The 26,848-nt window shown below is 64.8% G+C and overlaps 1 protein-coding gene and 1 non-coding gene across 2 annotated transcripts; both read right to left on the bottom strand.

The window, feature by feature from the left end:
• Nucleotides 1–946: 946 nt before the first annotated feature.
• Nucleotides 947–21,077, bottom strand: LOC144929931 (uncharacterized). Its single transcript, XM_078850812.1, has 14 exons — nucleotides 20,616–21,077; nucleotides 13,955–13,990; nucleotides 12,595–12,679; nucleotides 12,284–12,337; nucleotides 11,871–11,906; nucleotides 11,042–11,166; nucleotides 9,827–10,069; nucleotides 7,866–8,015; nucleotides 5,557–5,652; nucleotides 4,080–4,197; nucleotides 3,354–3,401; nucleotides 2,840–2,958; nucleotides 2,503–2,644; nucleotides 947–2,305 (listed from the first exon to the last, which is right to left on the bottom strand). The coding sequence occupies exons 1-14, from the start codon at nucleotides 20,967–20,969 to the stop codon at nucleotides 2,196–2,198; spliced, it is 1,716 nt and encodes a 571-aa protein (XP_078706938.1). The 5' UTR covers nucleotides 20,970–21,077; the 3' UTR covers nucleotides 947–2,195.
• Nucleotides 21,078–24,082: 3,005 nt separating this feature from the next.
• TRNAL-UAG (transfer RNA leucine (anticodon UAG)) lies at nucleotides 24,083–24,164 on the bottom strand. The gene has a single exon. It is a non-coding gene; the product is annotated as a tRNA-Leu (tRNA).
• Nucleotides 24,165–26,848: the final 2,684 nt, after the last annotated feature.

Genomic DNA, 26,848 nt, shown 5'->3' with positions numbered 1-26,848 from the left:
TGGAAACTCCGCGAGATCAGAAACTCTCGCTCTCACTTCGCCCCCGCCCACCCCAGCTTCCCCCACATCTCGCGAGATCTCAGCCCCCGGCCGCTCTCCTCCGCACATCTCGCGAGATCTCAGCCCCCGGCCGCTCTCCTCCGCACGTCCCGCGAGATCTCAGCCCCTGGCCGCTCTCCTCCGCACGTCTCGCGAGATCTCAGCCCCTGGCCGCTCTCCTCCGCACGTCTCGCGAGATGTTGAGCGGGAGGGATAGCTCAGTGGTTTGAGCTTTGGCCTGCTAAACCCAGGGTTGCGAGTTCAATCCCGGAGGGGGCCATTTAGGGATCTGGGGCAAAAATTGGGGATCGGTCCTGCTTTGAGCAGGGGGTTGGACTAGACACCTCCTGAGGGCCCTTCCAACCCTGATCCTCTAGGATTCTGTGACCTGCTCGCCCCCCGCGGCCCCGGGCCTCCCCCCCCATGACAGCACCCAGGTGCCCCCCCCAGGGAGGCCATGGGGGGGGGGGTTGGAACCTCTGGGTGCATCAACCCCCCCCCCAGGGATGATGGGGACCTGTCCGGGGGGCCTGGCAGGAGTCGGGGGGGTGGGGCGGGGCCGGGGGTGTCTTGTGAGGTGGGTTCTGGGGGTTGGAGGGGAGGCTGGTGGGGGGCTGAGGGGGGAGCTGGGGGGGGGAAGGGGCCCAGTGGGGAGTGGAGGCTGGAGGGGGGAGCTCGGGGGTGAGGAGGCCCGGCGGGCAGGGATCCTGGCCGGGGGGGGGGGCAGGAATGGGACACAGGGGCTGGGGGGGGCCCAGCCCGGTCTACGGCAGGACAAAGCCAGACGGTATCTATGAGGGACCTGCTGGTGTGGGGGGAGCCCTGTGCACCCAGGGGGTTCCCTGCATGGCTCACCCCCCCCCCCCCACGTCGCTGGGCTCCCGAGAAGAGGGGGGTCTGGGAATACTTTGGCGCGTGGAATACTTTATTAGCAGGTAAGAAACCCACAGCAGAGCACCCGGGAGAACCCAGCCCCCCGCTACCCCCCTGCTTCGACCCGGGACTGTAACAAACAGGGGGTGTCCTCTAACGCCCCACTGCGGCTCCCCGGATGCCAGGGTCCCTTTCTCCCAGCCCGGCCGAGGCCCTCTGCGGCTCCTCGGATGCTTGGGTCCCTTCCTTCCATGCTGGCTGAGGCCCTCTGAGCTCCCTGGACTCCTGGGTCCCTTTCTCCCAGGCCAGCTGAGTTCCTCAGCAACTCCCTGGACGCCTGGGTCCCTTCCTTCCAGACCGGCAGAGTCGTTTGGGCTGGGGCCATTTGCTCTGTGTCCGTGTGGCATCTGCCTAGCCTCGGACTTCTTACAAAGCCAAACAAGAACCCAGGAGTCCTGGCTCTGAGCCCCACTCCTCCCCCGCCCCTGCTCCAAGCCACTAGATCCCACTCAGAGCTGAAGAGAGAACCCAGGCGTCCGGGCTCCCAGCCACTGTGCTCCTGGGCATGTTTGTTCAGAGGGCCCCATTCACGACCTTCACAAAGTTTTTTGGCTGGAATTTCCTTCGGTTTTTTCGGGGGGGGGGGGGTTGGTTTGTTTCAGGCTGTCCTCAGGGGGTGCCCCCTTGTGGCTGGGGCAGAGTCCTGCACCCTCCCCAGTGGTGAGACCCTTCCAGGATGTACCCCAAAATCACAGCCCTGGGATTGCTCCAGACTTCCCGGACTCCTGGGTCCCTTCCGGCCTGGTCCCTCCTCTGCACCTCCCCAGATGCCTGGGTCCCTTCCGGCCTGGTCCCTCCTCTGCACCTCCCCAGATGCCTGGGTCCCTTCCAGCCTGGTCCCTCTGCAGCTCCCCGGATGCCTGGGTCCCTTCCGGCCTGGTCCCTCTGCAGCTCCCCGGATGCCTGGGTCCCTTCCGGCCTGGTCCCTCTGCAGCTCCCCGGATGCCTGGGTCCCTTCCGGCCTGGTCCCTCTGCAGCTCCCCGGATGCCTGGGTCCCTTCCGGCCTGGTCCCTCTGCAGCTCCCCGGATGCCTGGGTCCCTTCCGGCCTGGTCCCTCTGCAGCTCCCCGGATGCCCCCTTCCGGCCTGGTCTCTGTGCAGCTCCCTGGATGCCTGGGTCCCTTCTGGCCGGACACCTGGGTCCTTTCCGGCCTGGTCCCTCTGCAGCTCCCCGGACGCCTGGGTTCCATCCTCGCCTGGGGGAGTGGGGGTGGCCGGCCCTGCTAGAGGCGGACCAGGCCCAGGAAGGTCCCGTGCGGGCTGAGGTCGAGGGACGCGTTGGCCCGGGGCACACGGAGACTCAGCTGGTCCCCGCGCTGCAGCTGGAAAACACCTGGGGGGGGGGCGCATCATCCTTGGGGGGAGCCCCGGCGAGCCCATCCCCCTCCTTCTGCCGGACAGCCCCCCCATTCCCTCTAACTGCCCCCCCAGGGGCTGCAAATCCCTCCTCCCTGGGTGGTCTCCCCCCCTGCATCCCCACTAGCTGCAACATCCCCACCCCCCCCAATTCCTGGATCCCCCCCCCCTCACCTCCGCTGTAGCAGCTGTTATAGGCCTGCTCCGGCTCGCGGGGCATGCTCTGAACACACCGCAGGAGGATCTGCCCCGGCCCCCCGGCCGACGCCCGCCACAGCACCTGCCCCATGGTGAACGTGGGGTCGTGGAACAGCACCTGGGAGGCAGCAGGGAAGAGGGGGTGAGGATTGGGCCGGGTGTTGCAGGGAATGGGGCAGGCCTAGGGGGCGCCGGCTCCCCCCAGCCCCAGGCAGGGGCCTGCCTGGCTCAGGGGGGGCGGGGAATGGGGCAGGGGCCTGTCCCCTCTAGGGGGTGCCGGCTCCCCCGCCCCAGGGCGGGGACTGGCCCTTACCTGGCTGTAGACGAGGTACAGTCCCGTCTGCTTCACGGTGACGTCTGGGCCAGTCACGTCCAGCGCCCGGCCCTGCTGCAGGAAAGGCTGCCACCAGATCTCAGTCATGTCCCCCTCGTCTGTGGGGGAGATGGGGGGCTGTTAGCGCTCCCAGCCCCCCCCCCCCCGCTCTAACCACCAGCCCCCACTGCCCTCCCAGAGCCAGGGAGAGAACTCAGGAGTCCTGGCTCCCAGTCCCCCTGCTCTGACCCACCAGCCCCCACTCCCCTCCCAGAGCCGGGGAGAGAACCCAGGAGTCCTGGATCCCAGCCCCCCCCGCTTTGACCCACCAGCCCCCACTGCCCTCCCAGAGCCGGGGAGAGAACCCAGGAGTCCTGGCTCCCAGTCCCCCTGCTCTGACTCACCAGCCCCCACTCGCTTCCCAGAGCCAGGGAGAGAACCCAGGAGTCCTGATGGTCAGCATGGGTCACCCAGGGAAGGGGGATGGTGGGATGGGGTAGGGGGGACAACTCACTGTTGGTGGAGCGATGGCTCGGGGCCAGGTGGAGAACCGAGCGTTTCCCTAGGAGTGAGGTGGAGAGACAGAGACGGTGACTTGCCAGCTCCCCTCCCCACAACCTGCCCCTCCTCTCACCCCTGCGCCCCTTTGCCCCACGGCTGCTGGAGCCCGGATCCACTGGGAACTTAAACAGCCCTACCAAGTGGCATTGGGATCCCACTGCTCACACCAAGCGGTGTGACCCTAAGGGCGTGTCTGATCGCCCCAGATCTGCTGCCTGCACCATGGGTCAGAGCCTGAAGTCTCTACCCCAGGTGCCAACCCCAGAGCATCTCACGCCACATGGCAAAATACATGTGGGTTAATCGAGATAATCAGCGATCGATCCCACCGCTGACACCAGCTCAATTTGGTGATCCACTGCGGAGGAGGGGCGCGGGGGCAACAGCTCTTTACCAGAAACTGACCTGGGGGCAAAAATTGGGAACAGAATCTAGGCCTGACTGCCTTGTAAGCAGGAGTGACTCTGGATTGACCCAGAGGGAGCTGAGATTCGCATCTGGCCTTTCCCCTGCTGAGTTTGTCACTTTCTACTTTCACTTCTCAATGTCCCGTTCCCCACATCCCACGCACACACACAGAGAGGGGACAGGCCCCATTCCTCACCCCCCCCCCCGCCCGGGGGACAACCATTAACAGCTGCAGCCACTTGTCACTCTCGCTTCATCCCCAGCCACTCACTGTGTTGCTGTCGCTGGTCCCGTTCCCTGGAGCTCCACTCGGACCCTCTTTTCCCCCTTCGCCAAACTGGGGGGGCTTGGACCCCCGCAGCCTGAGGGGACTCCAGCTCCCTGGGCGCCTGAACCGGGAGCAGACAGGAGAGGGTTAACCCTGCAAAAAATCCCTTGGCACCAAACCCCACTCCCCTCCCAGAGCCGGGAGAGAACCCAGGCGTCCGGACTCACAGCACCCCCCCGCTCTAACCACTAGACCCCACTCCCCTCCCACAGCCGGGAGAGAACCCAGGAGTCCTGGCTCCCAGCCCCTCCTGCTCTAACCCACCAGCCCCCACTCCCCTCCCACAGCCAGGGAGAGAACCCAGGAGTCCTGGCTCCCAGCCCCTCCTGCTCTAACCCACCAGCCCCCACTCCCCTCCCGGAGCCGGGGAGAGAACCCAGGAGTCCTGGCTCCCAGCCCCCCACCCCCCGGCTCTAACAACCAGCCCCCACTCCCCTCCCGGAGGCAGGATTAATTGGGTTGCTGCATGGCGCCCAGGAAGTGAAGTTCATTCAAAGATCATCCAGACTTGCCTGCGGAGTTACAGAACCTACCGGGAGTGGGGCCCGGAGCCCGGACTCCTGGGTTCTCTCGGGGGCCCTGGGAGGGGAGTGGGGGCTGGTGGGTTAGAACCAGGGGGGCTGGGAGCCAGGACGCCTGGGTTCTCTCCCCTGCTCTGGGAGGGGAGTGGGGGCTGGTGGGTTAGAGCAGGGGGGGCTGGGAGCCAGGACTCCTGGGTTCTCTCCCCTGCTCTGGGAGGGGAGTGGGGGCTGGTGGGTTAGAGCAGGGGGGGCTGGGAGCCAGGACGCCTGGGTTCTCTGGGCGGCCCTGGGAGGGGAGCGGGGGCTGGTGGGTTAGAGCAGGGGGGGCTGGGAGCCAGGACTCCTGGGTTCTCTCGGCGGCCCTGGGAGGGGAGTGGGGGCTGGGGGGGGGGGGATTCTCTACATTCCTTTCCGCCTTGCGGGGCTTTCCCAGGGAGGCGGGTTGTTTCCGCCTCCCCGCCGAGCGCTAAAGGTCGGTGCCGGGTTTGTGTTTGCGGCTCCCCCCAGCCCCGCTCCTACCCCCCGCCGCGCCGATGGGGGGGGGCCGCTTAATCTTTAACCCTTCAGGGGGTCTTCCCCGGCTGCTGCCCCATGGAGGAGAAGGGGGAAGGGAGAGCAGAGCAGAGCCCGGGTAAGTTTCACCCCCCACCTCCCCTCCCAAAGCCGGGGAGAGAACCCAGGAGTCCTGGCTCCCAGCCCCCCCTCTCGCAGCCCCCACTCCCCTCCCAGGGCCGCCGAGAGAACCCAGGAGTCCTGGCTCCCAGCCCCCCCTCCCGCAGCCCCCACTGCCCTCCCAGAGCCGGGGAGAGAACCCAAGAGTCCTGGCTCCCAGCCCCCCCCCTGCTCTAACCACTAACCCTCACTGCCCTCTCATTTGGATCAGTGTTGAGGGGTCTCACCTGTGTCTCTCCAGGGGGCCTGGTCTCTCCCGTCCTGGCGGCCACCAGCTCCCCCCGGAGCTGGACCAGTTCCCGGCGCAGGGCTCCCAGCTGGGCCTGCTGGGCCATGAGGGCTGTAAGACAGGCTAGCACCCCCAGGGCTGCGCCCCCCCCTAACCACAGCGCCCCCAGTGGCTGGTGCCCCGGGGCCCCGGCCATGAGGGCTGGGGAGAGTCACCTCCCCCGCACTTTGCCCCCTCACCTGATCCCCCCAAGCCCACTCCCAGAGCCCCCCCTTGGTAGCTGCTCCCCCAAATCCTTGCCCAGATGGCCCCAAATCCCCCTTCCACAGCCCCTCACTCCCTCCCTAGCCACATCCACAAATCACTCCCCTACACCCCCAAAAATCGCACTCCCAGAGCCCCCTTCCCCCTCCCTAGCTGCTCCCCCAAATCCTGTTCAAATCCCTCCTCGAAAACCCCCAAACTCCCATTCCCAGAGCCCCCCTCCCCTTTGCTAGCTGCTCCCCAAAATTCCTGCCTGGACACCTCCAAAATCTCCCCCTGCCTGTTCTCAAAGCCACCCCCCCCCAAATCCCCCTGCCCACCCACCCCACAACCTCTCCGGAGTCCTGCCCCAAACCTGCCCCTCCCTGGCAGGGTCAGCAAGGCCTGGGATGGCCAAGGGGGGTGCAGCTGGGATCTGGGGGTGCTTTGCAGGTTCCAGGGGGTGGCCGGTGAGCAGCCGGTGAGCCCCGGGCTGTGGCCAGCTAGTGGCGGGTGCTGGCGTCTGGTTCTTGCGTAAGGGGACGTGGGGAAGAGGGCGTGGGGCAGGAAACCGACGGGTGCCCGGGGCCTTGCCAGCTGTATCCGTCTGCCAGCTGGCAGGGACCGTTAGACCCCCAACGGCGAATGGGTGGGGGGATGCCCCCACTTCAGATCCCTGTGGGTTCCCCTGAGGTCCCCCCCCGAATCTTTACCCCACCCTGTGAAATCCCCCCTAAAATCCCTCAATTGAGTTGCCCCCAAATCTCTGCCCCCAAAACCTTCCTCCCGTGGGGAGGTCACCCACAAGTCTCTGCCCCCTGAAATCTCTCCCCGCAACCTTTACCCCTCTGTGGAGGTCACCCCCAAGTTTCTGCCCCCTCTGAGCTCACCCCGAATTTTCCAGGGACCCCCCCCAAATCCATCCCCAAATGTCCAGGCCCCCCTCTTGCCACAGGCCTCCAAAACTCAAAGTCGCCCCCTGATTTCTATGCCCCCCCCAAAAAAAAATTATTCATATTTGCATAGGAAGGATGAATGCACTGAGGTCCCAGGGTGTTGGCAACAGCTGGGAAACCTCCCCGCCCGCCCCCGCCCCCCGAAGAGACTAGAACCCAGGAGTCCTGGCTCCCAGCCACCCTGCTCTAACCACCAGCCCCCACTCCCCTCCCAGATCCGGGGAGAGAACCGAGGAGTCCTGGCTCCCAGCCACCCTCCTTTAACCACCAGTCCCCACTCCCTTCCCAGATCCGGGGCGAGAACCCAGAAGTCCTGGCTCCCAGCCACCCTGCTCTAACCACCAGCCCCCACTCCCCTCCCAGAGACAGAACCCAGGAGTCCTGGCTCCCAGCCCCCCCATGCTGTGCCCGCACTGGGCTACTGCCTACCCCGCATCTGTCTGCAGCCCCCTCCCAACCAATATTCCCCTGGGCCTTTCGAGCCTAAAGCACTCGCCAGGTTGGGTACACAGGGACCCCTCGCCCGGCGCTGAGATGCGGCCACCTCTGGGGCGGGGTGGTGGTTGTGATTACCCACGTTCGGGCTTTCTCAGGAATGGAAGTGTGTGATAATCAGTTTGTTCTGGTGAGTGAGAACACAAGATAAGCTACCGCAGACCTGACCCAGCCACCCACGCGGGTGCCAGCTCTGGGAAAGCCATCGATCCGGGGCTTAGTGGCCTTCACCCCACGGGTCAGGATCGAGGGGCCCTGGTGGGGCTGGGCGGGCGGGGAGCCTGCGGGTCAGGACAGAGAGGCGGTGCGGAGCTGAGGCCTGGGGAGCTCGGAGGTGTATGTCCCTGGGCGGATGGATGGAGGGGTCCTTGAGGAGGGCTGGCCGGGGGGTGGAGGTAGACGGATAAAAGGTGTAACCCCCCCTTTCGCCTCACGATATCATGTGAGCCAATGTATGAGCAGCGTTCACTGGGGCACCTGACCCATAGCACCTGCTGCTGGCTTAGTGGGATGCTATTGAGGCCTGCCTTAGTTTCCCCAAAACAAAGCCCCCTTTCCCTCTCCTTCTGGCCTATTAAGCTCCGCACGAAGCCTTTTGAAAGAAAACTCATACCTGGTTCTCTGGGCCCAGTGGCCTCTTCCCATGGATCCTAGCTTCCTCTGGGCACCGTCTGCTGGCACCCGTCTCCGCCTTTATAAGCCACCCATTTGGGCAGCTGGTAATGAGTCTAGCTGCCCGGGGCTCGGCCTCCCTTCTCGCACCCTGTGACAAACCAGTTCATGGCTGTTTTCAGCTGTTTTGCTCGACTGATGGCCCCGGCTGCGCTAACTGATCCAGCTCAACGGAAGGAGCAACTAAGTGCACCATGAGTGCAGCGAGAGCTGAAACTGCGGAAAGCCACCGCCCAAGGTGCTAAGCCCTGCGGACGGAGGGGTTTCCCTGGGAGTGATGGCTAAGGGCATGGGCTGAGGGGCGACAGGTCATCGCTGTCTGCGCGCGTGTGAGAGACAGAAAGCGAGGGAGGCAGGCGGGGAGAGTCACCCGGAGAGGAAGTCAAGAGGCAGAGCTCCTTGGGGCACAGGACCAGCCAGAGAAGCGGGCCTGGGGATTTCTGAGCCAGGAAGCCAGCTGTGGCCGTCGGTCTCCGCCATGGCCAGGGAAGTGGGCCCGTGTTGGCCATTCGTGGTAAAATAAATGGGTTGGTACCGAAGAACAAACCTGAGTCAGATCATCCATTTCTTCTACACGAAACACCCCTGCCCTGATATAGACCTGGGGAGAGAACCCAGGAGTCCTGGCTCCCAGGCCAACCGCCCTGCTCTAAGCACTAGCCCCTGCTTCCCTCCCAGAAAACCCAGGTCCAGTGATTCACCACAGATGAGGCCACGGTATTTTAATTATCTTTTTAATAACCATTTCTGCTATAAAATACTCTGTGTCCCAACCCCCCCCCACCGGGGTGTGTGTGTGTGTGTGTCCCCTCCATGGGCGGGCGTCACCGCCACTGGGATGAGTTCATTGGCCCGCCGCAAGGCCCCGCCCACCCACAGCACAGCCTGTCAGGCAGCAGTGGTCCTGGTGTGCTATTGGCCGCCCGGGCAGTCGGGCGGCGGGCGAGGCGGGCAGGCCGGCCAGCCGAGGGCATCTGTGCGCCCCCTGGTGGCAGCCAGGGGCCCTGCGCCCCCAGCCAGGGGGAGGATATGTCCGTGCACCCCCTGGTGGCTGCAAGGGGCATTGCAGCCCCCCGTGCCACTTTCCCCTGCTGCGGGGGGGGGGGGGAAGGGCTTTGGCTGGAGTGGGTGTTTTAATCCCGCCGTGAGCGTTGGGGACAGGAAGAGCCTCGGAGAGAACCCAGGAGTCCTGGCTCCCTGCCCCTGCTGCTCTGACCCACCAGCCCCCACTCCCCTCCCAGAGGCGGGGAGAGAACCCAGGAGTCCTGGCTCCCAGCCCCCGCTGCTCTAACCACCAGCCCCCACTCCCCTCGCAGAGCCAGAGACAGAACCCAGGAGTCCTGGCTCCTCACCTTGTGGGGGGCTACCCAGACTTTAATGACACCCCCACCCCCACAGTGGAGCTGCAGTAAAGGAATTTGGGGGGGGGTCTCCGGCTGGATGGGCAGGGATCTCGCCAGGGTTCAGGGGGAGGCACTGGCCATCATCCAGAAGCGAGGAGTGGCATGGATCAGAACCCCGCCCACACATCGCTGCGTGGGGTGTGTGCACTGCCCCCCCCCCCCGCAAGACGCCGGGGTCTAGGAGAAGCTGAGGGGACGGGGTGGGCAGGAGGGCGCGGTCCACTGGGATCCGATACGAAGCAACCGGGAGCCAAACTGGGCCCACTGGTGTGATCAAGAACACGGGACCCTGCTTCCTTCCCAGAGCTGGGGAGAGAACCCAGGAGTCCTGGCTCCCAGCCCCCCCCCGCTCTATCCCACCAGCCCGCACTCCCCTTCTGGAGCCGGGGATAGAACCCAGGAGTCCTGGCTCCCAGCCCCCTCTGCTCTGGCCACTCAACACCACTGCTCTCCTGGGGAACCCAGGAGTCCTGCCCCGCCGCCCCCGGGCTCAGTGCACCTGGAAGAGCCCGAAGAAGGTGAGGTAGTGCTCGGCCTTGAGCCTCACGCCGGGGATGGTGCGGATGCGCAGGGCGGAGGGCGGCTGGAGGAGCAGGAGCCCGGAGACCTGGCAGACGCGCAGTTCGGGGTCCTGGGGGCCGGCGCTGGTCGGGGGGAACTGCTCCAGGCACCGCAGGGCCAGCACCCCGTCCACCACCACGTCCAGCTTCATGTACACCGTCCGGCCCTCGTTGAAATGCACCTGCCGAGAGCAGAGGGGGGGCAGTAGAACCCAGGAGTTCGGGCCCCAGCCCCCCCTGCTCTAACCCACCAGACCCCACTCCCCTCCGAGAGCCGGGGAGAGAACCCAGGAGTCCTGGCTCCCAGCCCCCCTGCTCTAACCCCCAGCCCCCACTGCCCTCCCAGAGCTGGGCAGAGAACCCAGGAGTCCTTGCTCCCAGCCCCCTCTGCTCTAACCCACCAGCCCCCACCCCCCTCCCAGAGCTGGGCAGAGAACGCAGGAGTCCTGGCTCCCAGCCCCCACTCCCCTCCCAGAGCTGGGGAGAGAAGCCAGGATCCTGGCTCCCAGCCCCCCCTGCTGAAACCCACCAGCCCCCACTCCCCTCCCAGAGCTGGGGAGAGAACCCAGGAGTCCTGGCTCCCAGCCCCCCCTGCTCTAACCCACCAGACCCTACTCCCCCTCCGAGAGCCGGGGAGAGAACCCAGGAGTCCTGGCTCCCAGCCCGCCCTGCTCTAACCACCAGCCCCCACTCCCCTCCCACAGCTGGGGAGAGAACCCAGGAGTCCTGGCTCCCAGTCCCCCCGGCTCTAACCACCAGCCCCCATTCCCCTCCCAGAGCCGGGGAGAGAACCCAGGAGTCCTGGCTCCCAGTCCCCCCGGCTCTAACCGCCAGCCCCCACTCCCCTCCCAGAGCCAGGGAGAGAACCCAGGAGTCCTGGCTCCCAGCCCGCCCTGCTCTAACCACCAGCCCCCACTCCCCTCCCACAGCCAGGGAGAGAACCCAGGAGTCCTGGCTCCCAGGTCCCCCTGCTCTAACCACCAGCCCCCACTCCCCTCCCAGAGCAGGGGAGAGAACCCAGGAGTCCTGGCTCCCAGCCCCCCTGCTCTAACCCACCAGCCCCCACTCCCCTCCGAGAGCCGGGGAGAGAACCCAGGAGTCCTGGCTCCCAGCCCCCGCCCCCCAGAGAACCCAGGCGTCCGGCCGCCACTCACCTGGCAGTACAGGTAGTAGAGGCCCCTCCGGAGGACGGCGAACTCCCCGCTGGCCAAATTGTAGCGCAAGGGGCTCGTGGCATTGAGTGGCGTCTCCTCCCAGCCCTCGATGGTCCCGTCAGGCCCTGGCGTGGGGGGGAGGGGGAGGCATAGAAGGGAGGGGGGGAGGTGTATTACACATTCGATTCCCCCCCCGCCACCCTCAAGACCGAGAGCTGCCCCAACCCCACTCCCACCTTCTCTGCCCACACCCCTAGTTTATCATAAGCCGCCCCAAATGTGTTATCCTCAGGGCACAGGGCTGCCCCCTGCTGGCTCCCCTCGGAGCTGCAGGGCACCCCAGAGCGGGGAGGGAACGTTTGTCTGGGTACCAGGCCTCTCACCCCTAAAAGGGCGGCCGGGAGAGAGAGTGTGGGGGAAGCCAAGCTAGACCAAAAGCTCCCAGCACCCCCACCCTTCCCCACTCTAACCACCAGCCCCCACTCCCCTCCCAGAGCTGGGGAGAGAACCCAGGACTCCTGGCTCCCAGCCCCCCTCCGCTCTAACCCACCAGCCCCCCACTCCCCTCCCAGAGCTGGGGAGAGAACCCAGGACTCCTGGCTCCCAGCCCCCCCTGCTCTGACCCACCAGCCCCCCACTCCCCTCCCAGAGCCAAAAAGAGAACCCAGGAGTCCTGGCTCCCAGCCCCCCCTGCTCTAACCCACCAGCCCCCCACTCCCCTCCCAGAGCTGGGGAGAGAACCCAGGACTCCTGGCTCCCAGCCCCCCCTGCTCTGACCCACAACCCACCAGTCCCCAACTCCCCTTCACACAGCCCCTCCTGGAATTACCTGAGTAGATCCCAGCTGGGTTCTCTGGAAATCCCACTGAAACAGAGACCGACATGAGTCATTATTACACTGGGGGGGCTGGGAGCCAGGACTCCTGGGTTCTCTCCCCGGCTCTGGGAGGGGAGTGGGGGCTGGTGAGTTAGAGCAGGGTGGGCTGGGAGCTGGGACTCCTGGGTTCTCTCCCCAGCTCTGGAAGGGGAGTGGGGGCTGGTGGGTTAGAGCAGGGGGGCTGGGAGCCAGGACTCCTGGGTTCTCTCCCCGGCTCTGGGAGGGGGGCTGGTGGTTAGAGCAGGATGGGGGCATGGAGTCACGATGATTTAACCAGCAACAAGCAACCTCCAAATATGTATCTATTTTTAAATCCACCACCTCCCCATCCCAACCTGATCGGATGTGTCCCAAGTCTCTCTCACCTTTATAGTGTGCAGCAGCAGGTTTCCGGGCCCGAGGCTTCTTCCCCTTGGACACTGCCAAATACAAGCAGGGAGATTCGCACTCAGCTTTGGCTGTACGGGTCTCATGACACACATGGGCGCCATATGGTGAGCTGCCGCTAGGGAGCAGCATTACATGGAGATGCATACGCAGACAACCGCAGAATCCACCCACCCTTGCTCTGACCCACTCACCCCCACCCTCCTCCCAGAGCCGGGGAGAGAACCCAGGAGTCCGGGCTCCCAGCCCACCTGTGCTGGGCTGGGGATGTGACTGGGGGTTCACTCACCCGATCTCCTCTCCCGTGGCGCGTCCCCTTGGTCCAGGTGCTGCAGGAACCAGCCCCGGGAGTTGCGGCCAACAGGGGGCGCCAGCTGGGTGGGGGACAGTGCAGTGAGGAAAGGGGTTAATGGGGGGGGTCTAAGTGACACACACACGCACACAGCCCCCCCCTTCACCTCCCCATCTCTGTACCACAGGACCCCACCCCTCCTAAATAATACACCGCCTTGGGGGTTGGGAGCCAGTTCTGAGTAGGGAGTAGAGGGGGTTAGGAAGTTACCCCATCTCTGTTCATGGCCCTGATCCCTCGGGGGGGGGATGAGCCAGTCTCCCCCACCTCCCTCTGGGGTCCTGGGCCCCTCCAGAGAATGAGTGAAAGAAAGAAAGAAAGAAAGAAAGAAAGAAAGAAAGAAAGAAAGAAAGAAAAGGGGATGAATGAGAAAGAAAGAAAGAAAGAAAGTAATGGCAAGAAAAGATGGAGGAAGGAAGAAAGACAAAAACCAAGAGAAAGTGAAGAAATGGAAGAAGAAGAGAATGGGAAAGAAAAGGCCAAGTGAAGAGAGGGGGGAAAGGCTGAATGCGGGACGAATGGAGGAATGAGTGAAAGAAGGGAAGGAGAAAAGCAGAAGAATGAACGAGAAAGGAGCAAACAGCAAAACGAGCGAACGCACAAAGACTGAGTGCAAGGAAGAGCGAAGGAATGTAGGCGGAACGGAGAAAACCGAGAGAAGAAAGACGGAAGAGAAAGGAAGAACGAAAAAGTCTATGATGGAGGAAAGCAAACCACAGAATCGGTGGAAAGAAGAACGAAAAGAGGCGAGAGGAGGCGTAAAAAGCAGAATGAAAAGGGTGACGGAAGAAACAGAAAAACAAAGAAGAAAAGAAAAGCAAGGGAATGGATCCTGAAAGAGAAGGAGGGAGAAAGGGATGAATGTGAACTGAACAGACAAAGGAGTGAAGGAGAGGAAAGCGGCTGAAGGGATGAACGAGAGAAAGGCAGAAAGCGGAGAAGGAGGAAGGAAAGTCCAGGGAGAGGAGAAGGAACGCCACCCGGGCTGAGGGCAAAGAGGAACTGAAGACGGGAGAGAAAACCAGAGAGCGAAGGGATGAGCGGAAGGAAGGACGGAGAGAGGAAGATGGGAAGGAAAGGAGGAGCGAATAAGTCAAGGATGAAAGGAAAAGAGCGGGAGAAATGAAGAGAGAGAAGGAGCCGAAAGACTGAAGGAAAAAGCAAAAGGGAGAGAAAAGGACTGAGAGTGTCCGAGAAAGGAGAAAACCACCCCAGAGGGAAGGGAGCCGGTGTGGGGCGGGTGGCGGGGGGCAGGCGGGATGTGTGTGTGGGGGGGAAACCGGCGCCCCAGACATACCAGCTCCAGCGCGCCCGGCATGTCCTCCGGCAGCTCCTGGCGACAGAAAGACACAGATGGAGTCGGACCAACAGCACCAGGAGGGGGCGCTCCGCCCCTGAGCCCCCGAATCCCAACCCGCAGCCCCCAGCTCTGCCGGTGCCCCTCACTCCCGACCCGCAGCCCCTCCGCTGCAGGGGGCGGGGCAGGGGGCTCAGCATGGGGCGCTCTCCTCTGACAGGCGGGGCTGGCCCCAGGGTGGAGTTAGGGGGCAGGGAGCGAGGCGGGGGGCTCGGCGGGGGGCGCTCTCCCCTGGCAGGCGGGGCTGGCCCCAGGGTGGAGTTAGGGGGCAGGGAGCGAGGCGGGGGGCTCGGCAGGGGGCGCTCTCCCCTGGCAGGCGGGGCTGGCCCCAGGGTGGAGTTAGGGGGCAGGGAGCGAGGCGGGGGGCTCGGCGGGGGGCGCTCTCCCCTGGCAGGCGGGGCTGGCCCCAGGGTGGAGTTAGGGGGCAGGGAGCGAGGCGGGGGGCTTGGCAGGGGGCGCTCTCCCCTGGCAGGCGGGGCTGGCCCCAGGGTGGAGCTAGGGGGCAGGGAGCGAGGCGGGGGGCTTGGCAGGGGGCGCTCTCCCCTGGCAGGCGGGGCTGGCCCCAGGGTGGAGTTAGGGGGCAGGGAGCGAGGCGGGGGGCTTGGCAGGGGGCGCTCTCCCCTGGCAGGCGGGGCTGGCCCCAGGGTGGAGTTAGGGGGCAGGGAGCGGGGCAGGGGGCTCAGCAGGGGGCGCTCTCCCCTGGCAGGCGGGGCTGGCCCCAGGGTGGAGTTAGGGGGCAGGGAGCGGGGCGGGGGGCTTGGCGGGGGGCGCTCTCCCCTGGCAGGCGGGGCTGGCCCCATTGCCCTATAACCCAGCCCAGATTCAGAGCAGTGTCCCCTGGGGATCTCAGTGTGTACCCGCTGCCACCCCACCCTGTCCCCATGGCCAGAAAGGCAACAGCCTCCCCCTACCCAGCACGCGGGGAAACTGAGGCACAGGGTGGGGTTGGGGGGACACACCCAGACCCTTCCATCTGGAGCTGGGAGCACCCACGGCTGCAGCCAGGGGGTGCGGGGGGAGATCACAGATCAGATCAAGGCACGGAAGGTTGTGTGTGTGTAGGTGGGTTTGTGTGGGTGTGTTTGGACAGTGTTGTATGTTAGAGTGTTATGTGTTTGCAGAATAAGTGTGTGTGTCGCGGGCTGTGTGTTGCGGGCTGTGTGTGTGTGTGTTGAGGGCTCTGTGTGTGTGTGTGTTGTGGGCTCTGTGTGTATGTTGTGGGCTGTGTGTGTGTGTGTGTGTGTTGCGGGCTGTGTGTGTGTGTGTTGAGGGCTCTGTGTGTGTGTGTGTGTTGCGGGCTGTGTGTGTGTGTGTGTTGTGGGCTCTGTGTGTATGTTGTGGGCTGTGTGTGTGTGTGTGTGTGTTGCGGGCTGTGTGTGTGTGTCACGGGCTGTGTGTGTGTGTGTGTGTTGCGGGCTGTGTGTGTGTTGTGGGCTGTGTGTGTGTGTTGTGGGCTGTGTGTGTGTGTGTTGCGGGCTGTGTGTGTCGCGGGCTGTGTGTGTGTGTGTCGCGGGCTGTGTGTGTGTTGCGGGCTGTGTGTGTGTGTGTGTGTGTCGCGGGCTGCGTGTGTGTGTGTTGCGGGCTCTGTGTGTGTGTGTGTGTGTTGCGGGCTGTGTGTATGTGTCGCGGGCTGTGTGTGTGTGCGTGTTGTGGGCTGTGTGTGTGTGTCTTGGGCTGTGTGTGTGTGTGTGTGTGTGGCGGGCTGTGTGTGTGTTGCGGGCTGTGTGTGCGTTTGTGTGTGTCGGGGGCTGTGTGTGTGTGTGTGTGTCGCGGGCTGTGTGTGTGTCATGGGCTGTGTGTGTGTTGCAGGCTGTGTGTGTGTGTCGTGGGCTGTGTGTGCGTGTGTGTGTGTCACGGGCTGTGTGTGTGTGTGTGTATCGCGGGCTGTGTGTTTGTGTTGTGGGCTCTGTGTGCGTGTGTGTGTGTGTCGCGGGCTGTGTGTGTGTGTGTGTGTTGCGGGCTGTGTGTGTGTGTGTTGTGGGCTCTGTGTGTGTGTGTGTGTCACGGGCTCTGTGTGTGTGTGTGTGTTGTGGGCTGTGTGTGTCGCGGGCTGTGTGTGTGTGTGTGTTGTGGGCTCTGTGTGTGTGTGTGTGTCACGGGCTCTGTGTGTGTGTGTGTGTTGTGGGCTGTGTGTGTCGCGGGCTGTGTGTGTGTGTGTGTTGTGGGCTCTGTGTGTGTGTGTGTGTTGCGGGCTGTGTGTGTCGCGGGCTGTGTGTGTGTGTGTGTTGCGGGCTCTGTGTGTGTGTGTGTGTTGCGGGCTGTGTGTGTTGTGGGCTGTGTGTGTGTGTGTGTTGTGGGCTCTGTGTGTGTGTGTGTTGCGGGCTGCGTGTGTGTGTCGCGGGCTGCGTGTGTGTGTGTGTTGCGGGCTGTGTGTGTCGCGGGCTGTGTGTGTGTGTGTGTGTCGCGGGCTGTGTGTGTGTTGCGGGCTCTGTGTGTGTGTGTCGCGGGCTGTGTGTGTGTGTGTGTGTCGCGGGCTGTGTGTGTGTCGCGGGCTGCGTGTGTGTGTGTCGCGGGCTGTGTGTGTGTTGCGGGCTGCGTGTGTGTGTGTCGCGGCCTGTGTGTGTGTGTGTGTGTGTGTGGCGGGCTGTGTGTGTGTTGCGGGCTGTGTGTGCGTTTGTGTGTGTCGGGGGCTGTGTGTGTGTGTGTGTGTCGCGGGCTCTGTGTGTGTCGCGGGCTGTGTGTGTGTTGTGGGCTGTGTGTGTGTGTCGCGGGCTGTGTGTATGTTGCGGGCTGTGTGTGTGTGTCACGGGCTGTGTGTGTGTCGCGGGCTGTGTGTGTGTGTGTGTTGTGGGCTGTGTGTGTGTGTCGCGGGCTGTGTGTGTGTGTGTGTTGTGGGCTGTGTGTGTGTGTGTGTGTGTCGCGGGCTGTGTGTGTGTGTGTGTTGCGGGCTGTGTGTGTGTGTGTCTGTGTTGTGGGCTGTGTGTGTGTCGCGGGCTGTGTGTGTGTCGCGGGCTGTGTGTGTGTGTGTCGCGGGCTGTGTGTGTGTGTGTGTGTCGCGGGCTGTGTGTGTGTTGTGGGCTGTGTGTGCGTGTGTGTGTGTCACGGGCTGTGTGTGTGTCGTGGGCTGCGTGTGTGTTGTGGGCTGTGTGTGTGTGTTGCGGGCTCTGTGTGTGTCGCGGGCTGCGTGTGTGTGTGTTGTGGGCTGCGTGTGTGTGTCGTGGGCTGTGTGTGTGTGTGTGTGTCGCGGGCTGTGTGTGTGTCGCGGGCTGTGTGTGTGTGTGTGTCGCGGGCTGTGTGTGTGTCGTGGGCTGTGTGTGTGTGTGTGTGTCGCGGGCTGTGTGTGTGTGTGTGTCGCGGGCTGTGTGTGCACGCTTGGTGTATGCAGAACAGTGTGAGAGTGTAGCTGGGTGTGTGTTTGCAGAGTGGGGGGGTGTTTGTAGCGGGGTGTATGTGTGGCTGGGGGGGCTTGCAGAACACTGTGTGTGTGTAGCCGCGGGGGGGCTTTATGTGTAGTGGTGTGGGGCTGGGTGTGTGGGGGCAGCGTTTGTTCGGCTGTCTGGGGGGGCTGTGGGGGGGGGGTGTAGTGTGGGGGGGGGCTGTTGTTTGGCGGTGTGCGGGGATTCTGTAGCCGTGTGTGTGTTTGTAGCTGGGTGTTTGCAGAGCAGTGTGTCTATGTGGTGGGGTGTCTGTTTGCCCAGCAGTGCGTGTGGGTGTGTAGCGGGGGGGTGGGGGGGTGTGTGCGGGGGCTGTGTAGTCATGTGGGGGACTGTCTGTGTGTAGCAGGGTGTGTTTGCAAAGCAGGGTGTGTGCCGCTGTGGAAGAGGGGGGCTGTGTGTAGCGGTTTGGCGGGGGCAGTACTTGGGCAGTGAGGGGGAGGGTTGTGTAGCCGTGGGGGGAGGCTGTGTGTGTGTAGCTGGGGGGGGCAGTTCTTTGGCAGTTGAGGGGGAGGTTGTGGGGGGGTTGTGTAACGGCGTGGTGTGTGTAGCTGGGGGGGTTGTGTAGTGGTGTGTGGGGGGTGTGTGTGTAGCAGTGGGGGGTGATTGGTGTTGTGTGGGGGGTTGTGTCGTGTGTGTAGCGCTGTGGTGGCTGTTTGGCGGTGTGTAGCCGTGGGGGGGGTTGTATAGTGGTGTGGTGAGTGTGTGTGTAGAGGTGGGGGGGTGGTTGTTTTGCGGTGTGTGTGGGGGTTGTGTAGCGGGGGGGGCGGTTGTCTGGCTGCATGTGTTGGGGGGTTGTGTAACCATGTGGGGTGTGTGTGTAGCGGGGGGTGTGTTTTGCGGTGTGTGTTGGGGGGGTTGTGTAGCCGTGTGGTGTGTGTAGTGGGGGGGCGGTTGTTTTGCGGTGTGTGTTGGGGGGGTTGTGTAGCCGTGTGGTGTGTGTATGTGTAACGGGGGGCGGTTGTTTTGCGGTGTGTGTGGGGGAGCCATGTGGGGTGTGTGTGTGTAGCGGGGGGGCAGTTGTTTGGCTGTGTGTGTTGGGGCGGTTGTGTAGTGGTGTGGTGTGTGTGTGTAGTGGGCGCAGTTGTTTTGTGGTGTGTGTAGCGGTGGGGGGCTGTTTTGTGGTGTGTGGGGGGGTTGTGTAGCCTCGGTGTGTGTGTGTAGCTGGGGGCAGTTGTTTGGCTGTGTGTGTTGGGGGAGTTGTGTAGTGGTGTGCTGTGTGGGGGGGGCGGTTGTTTTGTGGTGTGGGGGGGTTGTGTAGCTGTGTGCTGTGTGTGTGTGGGGGGGGCGGTTGTTTTGTGGTGTGTGGGGGGGGTTGTGTAGCCTCGGTGTGTGTGTGTAGCTGGGGGCAGTTGTTTGGCTGTGTGTGTTGGGGGAGTTGTGTAGTGGTGTGCTGTGTGGGGGGGGCGGTTGTTTTGTGGTGTGGGGGGGTTGTGTAGCTGTGTGCTGTGTGTGTGTGGGGGGGGCGGTTGTTTTGTGGTGTGTGGGGGGGGTTGTGTAGCCTCGGTGTGTGTGTGTAGCTGGGGGCAGTTGTTTGGCTGTGTGTGTTGGGGGAGTTGTGTAGTGGTGTGCTGTGTGGGGGGGGCGGTTGTTTTGTGGTGTGGGGGGGTTGTGTAGCTGTGTGCTGTGTGTGTGTGGGGGGGGCGGTTGTTTTGTGGTGTGGGGGGGTTGTGTAGCTGTGTGCTGTGTGTGTGTGGGGGGGGCGGTTGTTTTGTGGTGTGTGGGGGGGGTTGTGTAGCCTCGGTGTGTGTGTGTAGCTGGGGGCAGTTGTTTGGCTGTGTGTGTTGGGGGAGTTGTGTAGTGGTGTGCTGTGTGGGGGGGGCGGTTGTTTTGTGGTGTGGGGGGGTTGTGTAGCTGTGTGCTGTGTGTGTGGGGGGGGGGCGGTTGTTTTGTGGTGTGTGGGGGGGGCCGTGTGCTGTGTGTGTGTGTAGTGGGGGGGCGGTTGTTTTGCGGTGTGTGTGTGGGGGGGTAGCCCTGTGGGTTTCCCCTCCCCCACCACGTCCTCCCGGCGCCCTCTCCCGTGGCCTGGGGCCCAGCCCCTCCCCCCTGCGCCTGCGGGGCGGGGGGGGGGGCGAACGTGGGGGTCCCAGGCACTCAACCCGTGGGGGCGGGGAACCCGGGGGGTGCTGGGGGGGCTCGAGGCATGGAGGGCGCTGGAAGGGCTCGGGGGGGGGGTGGAGGAGCGGAGCTCTGGGGGGGCTACTAGGGGCGTTCTCTGGCTGGGGGCGCAAGGAGGGGGCGCGGGGGGGAGCGTCTGGGGGGCCGCTAGGGGGGGTCCCAGACTGGGAGTGCCAGGTGGGGCGGGGGTCCCAGGCTGGGGGCGTGGGGAAGGGCCGCTGGGGGTCCCAGGTTGGGGGGGGCAGTGGCTGGGGGCGCGGGGAGGGGGCACGGGGGGAGAGCGTCTGGGGGGCCGTTAGGGGGTCCCAGGCTGGGGGTGCCAGGTGGGGCGGGGGGTCCCAGGCTGGGGGGCGCTGGGGGAGCCTCTGGAGCCGCGGGGGGCTGCTGGGGGGGTCCCCGGCTGGGGGCGCGGGGGCTGCTGGGGGGGGTCCCCAGGCTGGGGGCGCTGGGGGGCCGCTGGGGGGGGTCCTGGTTGGGGGGCCCCCGGCTGGGGGCGCTGGGGGGCCGCTGGGGGGGGTCCTGGTTGGGGGGCCCCCGGCTGGGGGCGCTGGGGGGCCGCTGGGGGGGTTCCTGGTTGGGGGATCCCCGGCTGGGGGCGCTGGGGGGCCGCTGGCGGGGTCCCCGGCTGGGGGCGCGGGGGCTGCTGGGGGGGGTCCCCAGGCTGGGGGCGCTGGGGGGGCCGCTGGGGGGGTCCTGGCTGGGGGGCCCCCGTCTGGGGGCGCTGGGGGGACGCTGGCGGGGTTCCTGGTTGGGGGGGTCCCAGGCTGGGGGCGCTGGGGGGCCGCTGGGGGGTTCCTGGTTGGGGGATCCCCGGCTGGGAGTGCGGGGGGCCGCTGGCGGGGTCCCCGGCTGGGGGCGCGGGGGGGCCGCTAGAGGGGTTCCTGGCTGGGGGGTCCCAGGCTGGGGGCGCGGGGGGCCGCTGGGGGGTCCCTAGGCTGCGGGGGGGCCGTGGCTGGGGGCGCGGGGAGGGGGGCGCTGGGGGGGGAGCGTCTGGGGGGCCGCTGGGGGGTCCCAGGCTGGGGGCGCGGGGAGGGGCCGCTATAGGTCCCCGGCGGGGGGCGCGGGGGGGGTCCCCCGGCGGGGGGCGCGGGGGGGTCCCGGTCACTCACCCTCGGGGTGCTCCGGGCCCAGGCCCAGGCCGCCAGCACCAGCCCCAGCCCGGCCAGCCCGAGCGCGGCCCCCGCCGCCAGCCCCAGCGCCCGCCCGGCCCGCGCCCGCCGCCGCCTGCGCCCCATGGACCCGCCGCCCCTCGCTCCGCCCGGGCCGGGCCGGGGCATCGGGGCGGGTCCGTGCGGGGCCGGGCGGGGGCCGGGAGCGCGGAGCGCGAGTGACAGGAAACAGGCCGGGTGGGGAGCCCGAGAGAGAGAGAGAGTGTGTGAGAGTGTGTCAGTCAGTGTGTGTGTGAGTGTGAGTGTGTCAGTCAGTGTCTGCGTCCGAGTCAGTGTGTGTGTGTGAGTGTGCATGTGTGAGTGTGAGAGTGTCAGTCAGGGTGTGTGAGTGTGAGTGTGTGTCAGTCAGTGTGTGTGTGAGTGTGTGTCAGTCAGTGTGTGCGTGTGCGTGTGTCAGTCAGTGTGTGTGTCAGGGTGTGAGTGTGTGTGTCAGTCAGTGTGTGTCAGTCAGTGTGTGCGTGTGCGTGTGTCACTCAGTGTGTGTGAGTGTGTGTCAGTCAGTGTGTGCGTGTGCATGTGTCAGTGTGTGTGAGAGAGTGTCAGTCAGTGTGTGTGAGTGTGTCAGTCAGTGTGTGTGTGAGTGTGTGTGAGTCAGTGTGTGTGTCAGTCAGTGTGTGTGAGTGTGAGTGTGTGTGTCAGTCAGTGTGTGTGAGTGTGTGTCAGTCAGTGTGTGCGTGTGCGTGTGTCAGTCAGTGTGAGTGTCAGTGTGTGTGAGTGTGTCAGTCAGTGTGTGTGAGTGTGTCAGTCAATGTGTGTGTGAGTGTGTGTGTCAGTCAGTGTGTGTGTGTCAGTCAGTGTGTGAGTGTGAGTGTGTGTCAGACAGTGTGTGTGTGAGTGTGTCAGACAGTGTGTGTGTTAGTCAGTGTCTGCGTGCGAGTCAGTGCGTGTGACTGTGTGTGTCAGTCAGAGTGTGTGTGTGAGTGCGTGTGTGAGTGTCAGTGTCTGCGTGCGAGTCAGTGTGTGTGAGAGTGTGTCAGTCAGTGTGTGTGTGTGTATGTCAGTCAGTGTGTGTGTGAGTGTGTGTTAGTGTGAGTGTGTGTGTCAGTCAGTGTCTGCGTGCGAGTCAGTGTGTGTGTGAGAGTGTGTCAGTGTAAGTGTGCGAGTTAGTGTGTGTGAGTGTGTCACTCAGTGTGTGGGAATCAGTGTGTGTGAGTGAGTGTGTGTCAGTCAGTGTGTCTGTGTCTGTGTCAGTCTGTCGGTGTGTGTGTCAGTGTGTGAGTCGTGTGTGTGTGTCTCAGTGTGTGAGTCAGTGTGTGTGTAGGTGTCAGAGTGTGTGTCAGTTTGTGTCTGTGTCACTGTGTGTGCAAGTCAGTGTGTGAGTGTGTGTGAGTGTGTCAGTGTCAATGTGTGTGTGTTTCTGTGTGTGAGTGTGTGTATCAATCAGTGGGCGTGTGTGAATGTGTTTCTGTGTGTGTGTTGGAGTGTTGGAGTGTGTCTGTGTGTGAGTGTGTGGGTCACTCTGTGTGTGAATGTTTCTGTGTGTGAGAGTGTGTCAGTGTCAATGTGTGTGTGAGAGTGTGTGTGTTTCTGCGTGGAGAGCGAGTGTGTGTCGCTCAGTGTGCATGTGCGTGAGAGAGTGTGTTGGGGCGTGTCTGTGTGTGTGAGTGTGTCTCAGTGTCCGAGTGTGTCCGTCAGTGTAGCACTCTCTGTGTGTGACAGTAAGTGTCGGTGTGGGAGTGCGTAGGTGTGGGCTGTCTGTGGGTCAGGGCGGGCAAGGCTGAGTGTATCACACAGGGTGTCTCCGTGACTGGCTGCGTGTCAGCGTCCGTTGCACTGTGTGCCTGTGGGAGTCAGCAGTGCGGCGCTGTGTGCGAGTCTCTGGGTGTGCGAGCGAGGCGTCAGTGTGTGTGTAACAAGCGGACGGAGGAGCCGGCCCAGGTGCGTCGCTCTGCCCCCGACACACACAGCAGCCGGGGGACTCCGGTGCGGGCCTGGCCCCCAGAACGAAATCCTGCCAGTGGCAGGGGGCTGGCGATTCCCCTAACCCAGCCCCCCACTCCCCTCCCAGAACCGGGGAGAGAACCCAGGAGTCCTGGCTCCCAGCCCCCCCTGCTCTAACCCACCCCCACTCCCCTCCCAGAACGGGGGAGAGAACCCAGGAGTCCTGGCTCCCAGCCCCCCCCTGCTCTAACCACCAGCCCACACTCCCCTCCCAGAACGGGGGAGAGAACCCAGGAGTCCTGGCTCCCAGCCCCCCCCTGCTCTAACCACCAGCCCACACTCCCCTCCCAGAACGGGGGAGAGAACCCAGGAGTCCTGGCTCCCAGCCATCTCTGCCTGCTCTAACCACCAGCCCCCACTCCCCTCCCAGAGCCGGGGAGAGAACCCAGGAGTCCTGGCTCCCAGCCCCACTGCTCTAACCCACCAGCCCCCACTCCCCTCCCAGAGCGGGGGAGAGAACCCAGGCGTCCTGGCTCCCAGCCCCCCTGCTCTAACCACCAGCCCCCACTCCCCTCCCAGAGCCGGGGAGAGAACCCAGGAGTCCTGGCTCCCAGCCCCCATTGCACTAGCCCACCAGCTGGTCTCTGTTGCCCCCTGGTGGCCGGTGCGTGGAACAGCTCCAGGACCCAGATCCGGCCCCAGCTCGGCAGCTGCTTGACCCCCCCACCTCCCCGCCCCCTACATGCCAAGCCCCCGGAGACTCCTGCATCTGCACCGAGCGCCCGCCCCACTTCTCTCCCCCGCAACATCTGGCGGCCAGGGCCTCTGGCCAGGCGTCCCCCGGGGGGGCCGGGGGAGGCTCTTCGGCCGGGTCCGCTCCGGATGCCTCCCGCCGGAGACCTCCTAGAATTTGGCTCCTGCCCGGAACAATCGCCCCACAGGGCCTCAGTCCGCCATATCCGGGGGGCTGCGGGTCAGGAGTGAGGGGCACCGGCAGAGCTGGGGGGGGGGGAGCCCAGGGCTGTGGGGGGCAGGGGGCTGCGGGTCAGGAGTGAGGGGCACCGGCAGAGCTGGGGGGGGGAGCTCAGGGCTGTGGGGGGCAGGGGGCTGCGGGTCAGGAGTGAGGGGCACCGGCAGAGCGGGGGTGGGGGAGCCCAGGGCTGTGGGGGGCAGGGGGCTGTGGGTCAGGAGCACCGGCAGAGATGGGGGGGGAGCCCAGGGGGCTGCAGGTCAGGAGTGAGGGGGCACAGGGCTGGGCTAGCAAGGGGCCGGGATTGAGCCATGGGGGGAAAGGATTTTATGGGGTTAAAATAATCGGCGGTGAAAAGCCAACTTGTCTTGGCCGGGAATCGAACCAGGCCCTACAAGTTGGAAGCCGGCTCCGCTCCCCGCTACTCCACCAGAGCTAAGATCCCTTCCCTGGAAGGAGAGACTGGCTCCCCCCCCACCCCAACCAAGCGGGTGCTTCCTGTTGGGGGTGGCGCTATAAACGCACCCTTCCCCCCCCCCCAAAAAAACCCTTCTTCTGGCAGCGGTGGGATTCGAACCCACGCCCCCGGAGAGACTGGAGCCTAAATCCAGCGCCTTAGACCGCTCGGCCACGCTACCACAGGCGGCTGCCTCCCGTCTCGGGGGCTGGCAATGGGGTGGGAAAAGGCACAAAAAAGCCTGAAACCGGATTAAAAGGTGCGAAGCCACCGGATCCAGAGCCGCGTCCGCTTCTGCCCGGTTTCCTGCCTGCGGTGTAAACCAGCCACGCTCGGCCTGTCCCCCTGGCGGGGGGGGCTGATTGGGCTTCCGGCTCCGCCCCCCAAATTACACCTGAAACCAGACAACCACCCAGGCGTGACCAATTCTGTCCCCAGTAAACCTGGGCCAGACCCAGTAGTGGGGAGGATCCGGAGTGGTGTAAACAGGACATGGTCCGAAATTTGAACTTGGCCTGGCTTCGCCCACCTGTTGGAAATTGAGGCAAGTATCTCGAGGAGATGTCGCACCCCCCCCCCCGGAAGACCTCGGCGTACCCCCAGGGCGGAGACACCCCCCACTGGTACAAACCCATCTCGCCTCCGCTTCCTGCTACAGCAGGGCAAAGCTAATCTGCAGCCACCTCTGGGGTGGGGCGGCCAGTGACCCCTCGCCCAGCCCCGAGATGCAGCCACATCTGGGGGGGGCATAGCTGGTGACACAGGGACCCCTCACTGAGATGCAGCCACCTCTGGGGCAGGGCGGCTGGTGACACAGGGACCCCTCACTGAGATGCAGCCACCTCTGGGGCAGGGCGGCTGGTGACACAGGGACCCCTCCCCTGGCCCCGAGATGCGGGCACCTCTGGGGCAGGGATGGGGTGGCTGGTTGTGACCCGGGGGACCCCTTGCCCAGCCCTGAGATGCAGCCACCTCTGGGGCAGGGCGGCTGGTTGTGACCCAGGGACCCTTGCCTGGCGCTGAGATGCGGCCACCTCTGGGGTGGGGGCAGCTGGTGACCCGGGGACCCCTTGCCCAGCCCTGAGATGCAGCCACCTCTGGGGCAGGGCAGCTGCGCGCTATCTCAGAGTCCTGGCGCTGAGATGCAGCCACCTCTGGGGCGGAGCGGCTGGTGACCCGGGGACCCCTCGGCCAGCCCCGAGATGCGGCCACCTCTGGGGCGGAGCGGCTGGTGACCCCAGGGACCCCTCGGCCAGCCCCGAGATGCGGCCACCTCTGGGGCGGGGCGCAGCTACACTTTAAGCACAGACGGGGGGGGTCTGCAGCAGCTCCCCTCAAGGCACCGAAGTCTCGCTCGGCCCCAGGCGGCCAAGTGGTCGAGCCGGAGGCAAGGGGGCAAACCCCTTCCACACGACCGTGAAACAGCCGGGGGGTGGGTGGGAGGCAGCAACGCTAACGAAGAGGATTAGCCCGAACGCAGCCCCCAGTCCGCTCCCAGAGCCGGGGAGAGAACCCAGGAGTCCTGGCGCCCAGCCCTCGCTGCTCTCACCCGCCAGCCCCCCACTCCCCTCCCACAGCTGGGTGGAGAACAGGCTGTGTGTTGGGGTGAAATCCGTGGGGAATCGTCTCTTCCTGCCCCCCAAGACCGGTTCAAGGACGTGGGGGATCCCAGAGAGTTCGACCGGAACCAGGCCCTGCCCGAACGCTGCCTCCAGCCCCGTTTCAGTTTCCAGTGGGGGAAACTGAGGCACAACAAGACAGGCACTTCCCCCAAAGCCTCCAAGGTAGGCACAAAACCCAGGAGTCCGAGGTCCAACCCACTCCCCACCCAGCACTAGGGGCAGAACCCAGGAGCCCTGCCCCCCACTCTAACCACTGGACCCCACTCCCCTCCCAGAGCTGGGGAGAGAACCCAGGAGTCCTGGCTCCCAGCCCCCCGGCTCTAATCTCACTCCCCTCCTGGAGCCAGGACTCCTGGGTTCTGTCCTGGCTCACCACTCCCCTGCCCAAACCACTGAACGTCACTCCCCTCCCTGAGCTGGGAAGAGAACCCAGGAGTCCTGGCTCCCAGCCCCTCCTCCTCTAACCCAGCCCCCACTCTCCTCCCAGAACCAGGGACAGAACCCAGGAGTCCTGAGATTTTTTTGGTGTCTGGAACGACCCCCCCGCCTTTTCCCCTGCCCCCCACTCTGCACACTCTCTCAGCCCCACACATCCCCCTTCTATGAAGCCAGACCCCATGGGAGCAAGGCCGAGCAGTTTAAGGCACAGCCCTGGTCCCTCCGGGGACAGGGGGTTCAAATCCAACCCCTGCCAGGAGCCGGCTCGCCCCCCCGCCCCCGGGGATTCGGGCTTTGCCCGCAGCCAGGTGAGGGGAACGGCTCCTTGCACAGTGCCTGGCCAGGCCGGTGCCCACCGCCTGCCAGCCTGCGGGCGCAGGATAGTGGGGAGCGCCGCTGCCTTCCGAGCAGTTGTCCCGGGTTCGATTCCTGGCCCGCCTGAGACAGCTCCAGTCCAAGGCCCCTTTCAGCCCTGCTGCAGAAGGCAGGAGGGGGAGGCTCCTGTTGTTACCCCTGGGGAAACTGAGGCAGTAAGAGCAGGCACGAAGGGCTATAAGCCCAGAACTCATTCCTGACACACAGGGGGTCGCTGAGAGCCAGGACACCTGGGTTCTCTCGCCAGCTCTGGGAGGGGAGTGGGGGCTGGTGGGTTAGAGCGGAGGGGGGCTGGGAGCCAGGACTCCTGGGTTCTCTCCCCAGCTCTGGGAGGGGAGTAGGGTCTGGGGGGCTAGGGGTGGGGCTGGGAGCCAGGACTCCTGGGTTCTCTCCCCAGCTCTGGGAGGGGCATAGGGGCTAGTGGTTAGAG

Source organism: Lepidochelys kempii, chromosome 28 (genome assembly GCF_965140285.1).
Source record: "Lepidochelys kempii isolate rLepKem1 chromosome 28, rLepKem1.hap1, whole genome shotgun sequence".
NCBI lineage: Eukaryota > Metazoa > Chordata > Testudines > Cheloniidae > Lepidochelys > Lepidochelys kempii.
Note: the sequence above shows the minus strand (reverse complement) of the source record. Positions and strands in the feature narration are given on the sequence as shown.

Bases quoted from the DNA above. Each gene is read 5' to 3' on its own strand.
- LOC144929931 (XM_078850812.1), bottom strand. From the start codon at position 20,969: ATGCACACTCACACACACACACTGACTCGGACGCAGACACTGACTGAC. The intron at 12,680-13,954 runs GTATGTCTGGGG...TCCCCCACCCAG, and splicing joins TGCCGGGCGCGCTGGAGCTG to CTGGCGCCCCCTGTTGGCCG. The intron at 3,402-4,079 runs GTGAGTGGCTGG...CCTCACTCCTAG, and splicing joins GGACCAGCGACAGCAACACA to GGAAACGCTCGGTTCTCCAC.